This window comes from Rhincodon typus, chromosome 24 (assembly GCF_021869965.1).
Source record: "Rhincodon typus isolate 14 chromosome 24, sRhiTyp1.1, whole genome shotgun sequence".
In the NCBI taxonomy this organism is placed as follows: Eukaryota; Metazoa; Chordata; class Chondrichthyes; order Orectolobiformes; family Rhincodontidae; genus Rhincodon; species Rhincodon typus.
Genome location: NC_063355.1, coordinates 11,031,868 through 11,041,617, shown reverse-complemented (window position 1 = coordinate 11,041,617; position 9,750 = coordinate 11,031,868). Strand labels below are relative to the sequence as shown.

The window sequence follows — 9,750 nt, the reverse complement described above, 5'->3', positions numbered from 1 at the left end:
AGAATTATGACTGATTAGCCAAGAGCATTTATTTCCTCAAGCGAATCTCTACAGAAAGAGTTCCAGATTTTTCTCTTCACCTGAAGAGTGTGTTTGTGTATGTGTTTTGAGCTATTTTGAAGGATGAACATTTATGATTTCATATTCCAAAGTTAGTACGCTAACCATTTTTACTTCTTTACGTAACAGGTTTTGTTTTATAATAAATTAATAATTTAGTGTTTATTAAAGAAACCTGTTGATGGGCTGTTTTTAAATCTAATACTGAGAAAGCAAAGACTAGTCATATCAGGAACTGGGTGAAGAGGTTGACTTACATCATGACCCATGGAGTAGAGAAAGAAAGCGTCCTCTTCCCATTTCAGCCATAACACACATCAAACACGTTTCACAGTTACAAAAGAAAAGCACAACAGTTACTGGAAACCTGAAAAGGTCACAAACCCTAAGCATCAACTCTGATTCTTTCTTCACAGATGCTGCCTGGCCTATTGAATACTTGCAGCTTTTTCACATTTTTACATGTGGCCTATTCCTACAGACATTACGCTACGTTTGATCACATTTTAAGATGCAATTTCTCAGCACATCTGCATAGATAGTATATGATCAGAATAAACCATCCAAGTGAATTAGCTACAATTTAATAGTGAGACTTAGTTTCTAAAAAAAATTCAGATGCGCAATATCAGAAATCAAGGATATATTCATTCCAAGGATCTTTCTGTAGATAGAGCACTCATCTTTCATGCGTAAAAATTGACTTTTTTTTTTAGCAATTGCATTTCACTTGTTAAACTTTTCCTTTCATCTCTCAGATTTTACTAATGCAAGCAGCCAAACTGAATTTCCCTCCACACACAATTCGTCATCCAGATTTATCATGCTGAGATAAATGAGTTCCATGCCTTCACTTCAAACACAATATTTGTTTCAGAACCAAGAGATTGTTTAAATAAATTGCAGACACTAGAGATCCAATGTCCTATTTCCTTATATTAGATCACTCCAGCTAACCTATACTCTCATTGACTCAACGTCTTTCTTCCAGTTGGTTTTTCTCTGCTTCAAAAAGATGAATGTCTCATGTCTTGGACAAATATACATTTTTCATGTACTTTTATTCAATTGAGGTGGGGGTAGAATTGTGTAGGTGAGATCCAGAAGTCAACTGTGCAGGTTGGAATCCCACCTCAATTGTACTATTAATGTAGACATGCAGCTTTCATGCTTCCAGGCTGCACATGAGGAGCATTTGGGTCCGTGTGATATGATTTCAGCTCCAATTAGAGAGACAGTCCACAAGTGGAAGTGGAAGTGGAAGTGTTCAGGATGGAGGATGAACATAGAGCAAGGCCAGTATTCAGAGATAATGACACATGCTGGACAGGCTCAGACGGAGAAGGGATATTCTTTTTCCCCAGAAGTTTGGAGGTAGAAACCTGTTGTTTTCACCAAGCAGGATGGTTATACAAATAGCTGTGGAGCTGAGCAGCAGAAGCAATGTGACTGGGGCCTTAGACATAATAGGAAGCAGTTTAATGACTTAACCAGGTCAGGAAAAATGAGAACATTGCCAATTCACCAACCTCCTGTGCTTTAAGCTCCCTATTCCAGTCTGTCTTGCAAATCACGCCACTACTTACTACTAGTGAACATCCAGCAACAACAAATTTTGACTTCCTAAGCATTTCATCACCTCCCCGTATATCCACTCACCCCTGACAATTACCTCAATCTTAACGTAATATGATACATACCTCACTGTTACCCTCAGCAAACGCACTGTGTCCACCAGGTGAATTCCTCACCTTCACTCACTTAGAGGTGTGTTTTTTCACTCTTTGTAAGAGAGGACAGCATTAATGTACTGAAGGAGGATTGGATTAGAGGCAGCCCCACCAAAGGTCGTCTAGCTTGCTGAGTCAGAGGAGAATGTACTGAAGAGAAATGGCACATCTGCAACTCTCTTGATCTGAGATGGTGTGACAAAGAGCTCCCAAATTGCTGATTGATAGAATTACAAATATCTGGGGCACAGATCTACTCATTGTATTTCATCAATGACTGAATAATTAGAAGAGCAACTATGATGCTTGTTGAGATTGACACTTTGCCCTGACCAAATTGTTTGTGGTCTAGGACTTTCACATGGACAGGAAATATTGCACATAATCCGCAATTCCTCAGAGGACTTCATTCCATCTGAGAGTTCACTATCATAGGATGTTCAGCCTTGCAGAAATGCAGATATTTGCACATGAAGAGGGATATTTCAACAATTAGTTGAATTTTCATCTGGTGATTCATAACTCATAAGTGAACACAAACAGATACAGGTGATAGTTTCTATGGTAGAGAGTCCATTTTGGGGGGGCACAATCCTCTTCAATTTACACACCTGGTCACAGATCCTAAACCTTATTGGGGCTGTTGTGCAGAAGGAGAAGAGAAAGCAGCATCAGTATCTTATAAGGGCGCTGACCGACGTGCCACACAAACTCTGCACAACAGGTTGAGAGAATGGAGGTCTCCATATCAATCACTAGCCATTTGGTGACACAACACATTACAAGAATGCCTACCATAGAGACAGTGCCTATTTTCAGAATTATTCAAGCATGGCTCTCAATAGAGTCCATGCAGACCATGACCATGCAGAATTTGTATAGGTTTGCTGCCTGAAACAAGGTGAAGGATATGTTGCCCACTGTTTGCAGCAGAGAGGTAGAACTGGTGATGCTGGGTCTGGAGAAGGATGATGGCGAAGGGGATATGGAATGAGAACTCCAATCAAAGCATTCCCACTTCTGACCAGCTGCTCCTTCAGCAACCTATATCTCATTTCCAATGACTGAATCTGCATTTCAATTGTTAAAGCTTTTCTTTTCACCTTTCAGATTTCACTAATGCAGGAGATGCAGCAGTCTTTAGCAGGTTCCGCAAGGCTTCGTTGTTCAGAGAACATGGGCTAAAAGCAACTCAGTGATTAAGGCATATATCTGAGCTGCCTATCTCTAGCTTGGCAGAATCAACACTGGATATTCCACAGTGAAGGAATATGAGGTGTAAGTCAAAGAAATTGTAAATCACCAAAGGCATGTACATAGGTGTTTGACAAAACGTTGCATTATTACATTTCCTTTTTTTTAAATAATGGCACATAAAAATTATTAATAAGTACCACTTCCACATCATGGCCATTATCATGAACCAAGTGTTAACTCACTCTTTCACTTATCTCATGATGAATTTCAATACATTATGGAACTGATTATGTGGATTTGCAATGGATGGCTCAGTGGTTGAAGGGTAGTCTGGTGGTGGATTCAGATCTCAGGGTTTAATTCCTTACTAAAGCCCTAAACAAGGAAAACCTTTGTTATATTAGGCCATCCCAAATAGCAATGTAAGCAGCTGTTCTCACAATAGGCACTTCATCTTCCTCTTCCTTCACATTGGTGGACTGCAGCGATTCGAGAAGGCAGCTCACCACCAACTTCTCAAGGGATGGGCAATAAATGCTAACCAGCCAGCAATGCCCACATCCCACAAAAATGAATAAAAGAAATATTCTTTGCATCGTTGAAGGTGAGTGATGTATCTTTTAGTCCACCTGCACCAACAATCCTTTCTGCTGTGCAGTGTTGTATAGGATGTAGCACGCCAATATCACTATGGAAACCCTGACTGGTGTCTTATTTTGGAACCTGAAGTGCTTTTTCAACATTCCAGTGACTTGCTCAATGAAATGCCTAGTGGTAACAATTTTCACTGTGATACTTGGGTGTATCATTGATAAGGTTCCTCATAGATGTCATGAGTCAGGTTTAAAGTGGGCATTCCTTGTTTCCTCTGAGTCAACTATTAAGTATGCTCCCTGGATGGGAAATGTTGAACAGTTGCAAATTGATGAATGAAAGTCCCTCGTGGTTTATAAACACTCCTAGTAGCTATGGTGGGGCTTGCATTGTCAAAGATGTGCAGACAATGGTGGCCCGAGGGTATGCACCCAGTCAGACAGTTGAATCTGGAGTGTCCGCTTATTCTGGTTTCTGTAAACACAGGAAATTTACATAATTGTTGATTCTAGCAAATAAGGCATCAGCATCCTGCTGGATGCTTGTATATATAGCCAATTGGGAGATCCTGGAAATTATTCAGGTTGTGCTCTCCAAGAATGCAGAGACAAGAAAGTTGCTCATTTTTGAAAACATTAGTAATAAGTGGCCACCAAGTTCAGCAAGAAGCAGTTCTTCATCTAGGAAGTTACAAATGTCTGCACCACTAGATGTAAAAACCTCAAAATGCAGAAGCGTTGTCTTCTGAGAGGTCAAGGAAGGTAAAGCTCTGTTTGTAAACCCTGTGACATGAATAGTATCACCTGCAACTTTGTCACCTTTCCTATGAACCTCCCCTGTCTGCACGTGATGATCACAACACACATGTCATTGCTGCTGTCAGTAATGTTCTTATTCTGATGCGCTGACAAACACATCCAAAGGAAAGGTCAACTTGAAATCCCTTCGTGTTGAAACACCTGCGCGTGCACAAACATTCCCTAAAAACATTTGCAAGAGCGAACTCAGATAATGCCGTAATAAGTCAACTTTTATTCAGATGGGAGGAAAAATTTAAATACACATCTGAACTGCTGCTGAAGATCACCTTCATTTTACTGGTTAGCTTCATAAACCCATACTAGATAGGTTGGATTTGAAGCCAAGTTAAATATAGTTTAAAAATACATTATTACCATCTCTAAAGGACTTTATTCACACCAGCTAGTACTTTTTTGCATTCTATTATCGAATCTCCAACAGTGACATGTAAGCTTCTTAATGGCACTCAAACCCATCGTTATTAAATCTGGACATAGACATGTTAGAGTGAGGTTGCACTCTAAAAATCAAGACCTTTGGCCCTCACCCATCTGTTTACTGAAAATTCTAATGAATGACTCGAAAAAGATAACAGCCTTCACACTTATATTATCATTATTTATTCCTTAAAACATTAAGTCCACAAAATGGACCATAAGACTAATCATCAGACAAATTTACACAAAGACAGAAGTTGTTTGCTTTCTCTAATATTAAAAGTAAATTGTTAGCATTAAAAAACACAATCTTAAATGCAAAAAAAATTAACAATTAGTTAGACTTAAACATTCTTCTAACTGTCTTATTATTTTTGAATTTAGTTTGACTCCTTACTTAACTAAATTGCTTGTTTAGTACAATTATAGAATCATAGAATCCCTACACTATGGGGAGAGGCCATTCGGCCCATCAAGGCTGCAATGACCCTCCGAAGAGCACTCCACCCAGACCCAGCCCCCCACCTTATCCCCATAGCACCACATTTCCCATGGCTAACATATGTAGCCTGCACACCCCTGGGCACTGAAGAGCAACTTGGCATGGCCAATCCACCTAACCTGCACATCTTTGGAACTTGAGAGGAAACTAGAGCACCCGGCAGAAACCCTCAAAGACACAGGGAGAAAGTGCAAACTCCACACAGCCAGTCGCTCAATCATACCTGAGCACATGAGGCAGCAGTGCTAACCACTGAGCCACCGTGCTGCCCTAAATTCTAACCCTTTGATCCTTTATTCAGCCATTCTCAGTGAGTGACAAACTTGCTGCAATATATCTTTCAGATGCCAGTTCCTAAAATGAGACCCACATATTGCAGGTGGTCATGATGTTTGAAATTATATACCAATGAAACCAGGGGCATAAAAATGTTCAAGTATCATTTGGCACAGTTTTAGGACAGTTAGGGCACTCAACTACCAATCCCAATGGCTTGCCACATTAATGCCCTTAGAATAATTTAGCAATGGAACTTATTACAGGAGTCTACAAAATCAGTAACGTATACTAAGTTATTCTCCCACTGGAAATAAATATACAGAAGATTTTTTTTCTAATGAGGTTCCCTGCTCTCTGATCCATTCCCCAGCCAAGAGTGTGGGAAGATGCTAAGCTGTTGGCACTGCTGCTCCATACCCATCATTCAGAGGTGTACAATAGCAATCCGTATCTTACCAGGTTAGACCTTGACTGAAGGTCAGCTCCAGTCCAAAATCAGGAATTTGTTGTGAAGGAAATATCATCAAGAAGTATTTGTGTAAGGAATTTCATCAGGAATTTGTGCCACAAATTTACACACCTTCACATTGGAACACTTATGCACAACGTATGTTTCAACCAAAATTAAGTGGATGGACAACTATGGTACTTACTTTGTGAGCAATACTTGTTGCTGCCTCAGATGCAGCCAATTTGGCCATTGCAGCTTCCTGTAAATCAAGAAAAATAACAAAGTGAATAAACAGCTTTTGATACTGTGCAGGTAAGATACATTGTGCTTTATTACAACTTCTAATGTTATGTTGAATGGTACTGATCTGAAATGAACTCTCATGCTTTTTCAGAAATTCCGTCCGATTTCACAAGGCAGAATTATGTTAACTACGTTGGGTGCTCAGGAATCTGCCAAAATTCTGTTGGAGGATAGATATACAGCAATGGCAATAAAGATTCAACTGTACATTTGCCAATGATGCTCGTGTGTTTTTGTTCAAATGCTTTTGATCAGCATATTCAGTTTCAGGCCAGGGTCTGCCCCATGGCCTGTACAGATAGGTTGGGGTGGTTAGTCTGCTTGTAGTCCTGCTGCCAGCTCATTGCATTTGCTGATTCTTGTCGTGACACCACCTCACTTATGTCACAGCAGTCAGGGCTGCCGACAGCTGCAATATTAAGTAGGTGCAAGATGGAATTGCAACCAAATCTGTCTGTTTTGCCCGTGATGCAAGATGTAATGCAACAGAAATACTTTCAGAATGTTCTGCGCTACAAACAGATAACAAAAAGAAAAATAGACTTTAAAAAATGTCCAAGTGTCATTAATGCCATACAGACTTCAATATCCCTTGGAGCTGATGCAGGTACTGTACCAGGAAATCAAGATTTCACAAAATTAAAAAAAATTAAATGCTAAACAGAAATATAATATGCTGCTTTCAAGACTGCTATGCCATTGGCACATAATGACCCACAGTCAACTATAATGTTGCCAAACCCTGATTAATAGCTCATATTCTGTACTACTCCAGTCATACTATGACCCATGTATCATTACACAGCTTCAGTTTCTGTTTCTGTTTCTAATTCAACAGTATGCACAAGGCACACTACATTATAGGGAGAGTAATATAATTTTTACGTATATTTATTTTCAGTTCAAATCTCTAAAGACTATTATCTGTCTTCCTTTTTTAGATGCTGACTAACCTGTGTAATTCATACATGCTAACCATCAGCGTTTCACAATGGGAATCAGCATATGTTGGGGCAGCATTTATTACCAATCCTGAGGTGCCCTTGAGAAGGTGGCGGTGGGCGGCCAACTTGAACTCCTGCAGTCCATATGCTGTGGGTTGACCCACAATACCATTAAGGGAGGAAATTCCAGGATTTTGACTCAGTGACGATGAAAGAACGGCGATATATTTCCAAATCAGGATGGTGAATGGCTTGAAGAATTGCAGGTGGAGGTGTTCCAACATATCTGTTGTCCTTGTCCTTCTAGAAGGTAGTGATCGTGGGTTTGGAAGGTGCTATCTATGAAGCCTTGGCAAATTTCTATAGTGCATCTTGTAAACGATACACAATGCTGCACCTAAGTGTCAGTGGTGGAGGTACTGCCAATCAAGCAGGCTGCTTTATCCTGGATGGTGTCAAGCTCCTTGGGTGTTGTTGGGGCTGCACCCATCCAGGCAAGTGGGGAGTATTCCATCACACTCCTGACTTGTGCCTTGTAGATGGTGGACAGGCTTTGGAGAGTCACAAGGTGAGTTATTCACAGCAGTCTCTGGCCCGCTCTTGTAGCCACTGTCTAGCTAGTTCAGTTCAATTTCAGTGAGTCGCTTAATTGTCCACCACCATTCTTAACTGGGGTGCAGCAGGGAAGTAGAACTTAGATCTGATCTGTGGAATTGCTTAGCTTTATCTATCCTTTGCTGCTTACACCATTTGGCACTCAAAAGTAGTCTATGCTGTGTACAAATTGGCTGCCATCTTTCCCTGAATTACAAAGGCACTCAATTGGCCTTGAAGCTTTCTGAGGTTGTGAAAAGTGCTTCATGAAATGCATGTTCTTTCTTTTCTTTCTCTCTACAAGAGATTATCGATTTTGTTGAATTGGTAGAGACCTACCCACATATGACAACTTATTCTTCAACATTTGTAGCACCATCCCAAAAGACAACAATTTGCGATAAAAATTGCGCAGTTTATTGATAAATAATCCTCATCGTGGGTATGGCAGCACTTTTCTAATCCACACTGAAAAAGATATTGTAATTCTTTATCCATAACTCAAGTCACACAGGGAAACATTGCACCTTATATTCTAATAAAGACAATCAAGACTTTGAAAAGGCAAGGCACACCTACACCTCTGACTGAAAATGCTGTGAATGTACTCAGGCAAAACTGCAACTGAATGTGCAGTGCAATGCCAGCTCCGTTTGTCAAATTCTTTTGCCTAAATCCTCTCAATTCTAATACCTGCAATCCAAATAATGGTACTTTCTGATCTAATAAATAAAACGAGCCTGACAATCAGCCTCTCAATCTCTCACAAAGCCAGATAATGAACCACAACCAGGCAAGGTTACAGATTTAGATGATTCACCAATTAAATTCATTCTGCAGAGATAAGATTCAGCTTGACCTTGAATTCTAATCACAGCTTTGAAAGGAATTGACTTACTGAGAGCGAGTTATCTTCTTTGATCGCATATAATCCAAATACCAGTCAGGAAACTGAACTGCTCAGCTGCCAAGAAATGTTACGGAATAGAAATTGTCGCTTTTCTAACACAAGTTCAATACTTTTGGCCATAGAAGCTAATGTTACAAAGATGACACACATTCTGTTCTGGGCTGGGTGGTTTAATATTTTTAATTCCAGGATAACTTTGAATTATGTTTATGAATATTAATCAGAAACATCAGGGAAAATACTCGTTCTTCAGTAAACCTGCACTTATTCATGCACTACACCCTCCCACCAGAAAAGTGTACATAATTATGAGCTAGTTATATCTGACAATTATCAGGACATGGTCCTTTCACTGCAGTCAGTGACAGCCTTGGTTCAGCTGATTTGAATTAGGTTTATTTTCACTGTACTCATGTGAGTACATGTGACAAGTTTACAAGTCACCATTTACAGCACTATCTTAGGCACAAAGATACCAAGGCATAGAATCTTACATACAAAGCAGAAAAATAAGGAAAGCAAAGTTAGACATTACAGTCCTTCATACTGAAAAGTGGAAAAACAAAGAAATACAGCTGAAAGTTCAACACTATAGTGTGTAAGTGCCCGGCTGTGCTGTGCTCGCACTCCTCACAAAGGTGTGACCTCCCTCACTTCGGGCTCAACCTTACCCTGGCAGTCACTGCCCCGCGCTGCCTGTTCCTGCTCTCACAGCCTTGGGGCTGCCTGTTCCCGCTCTCACAGCCTTGGGGCTGCCTGTTCCCGCTCTCACTGCTGCGTGCTGCCTGTTCCCGCTCTCACCACCCCGGGGCTGCCTGTTCCCGCTCTCACCGCCCTGGGGCTGCCTGTTCCCGCTCTCACCGCCCCGGGGCTGCCTGTTCCCATTCTCTCCGCTTTGGGACTGCCTGTTCCCGCTCTCACTCCCTCGGGGCTGCCTGTTCCCGCTCT

The 9,750-nt window shown here is 40.8% G+C and overlaps 1 protein-coding gene across 1 annotated transcript in view; it reads right to left on the bottom strand.

Annotated features, from left to right (window-relative positions):
* Positions 1-4,043: 4,043 nt before the first annotated feature.
* The window catches only part of acads (acyl-CoA dehydrogenase short chain), a 140,861-nt gene continuing 135,154 nt past the window's right edge, over positions 4,044-9,750 (bottom strand). Inside the window, exons 9-10 of the mRNA XM_048611704.1 lie at positions 6,254-6,310; positions 4,044-4,055 (exon numbers count right to left, since the gene is read on the bottom strand). Of these exons, the coding sequence (XP_048467661.1) occupies positions 4,044-4,055; positions 6,254-6,310 (69 nt within the window). The remainder of the gene's footprint in view (positions 4,056-6,253; positions 6,311-9,750) is intronic.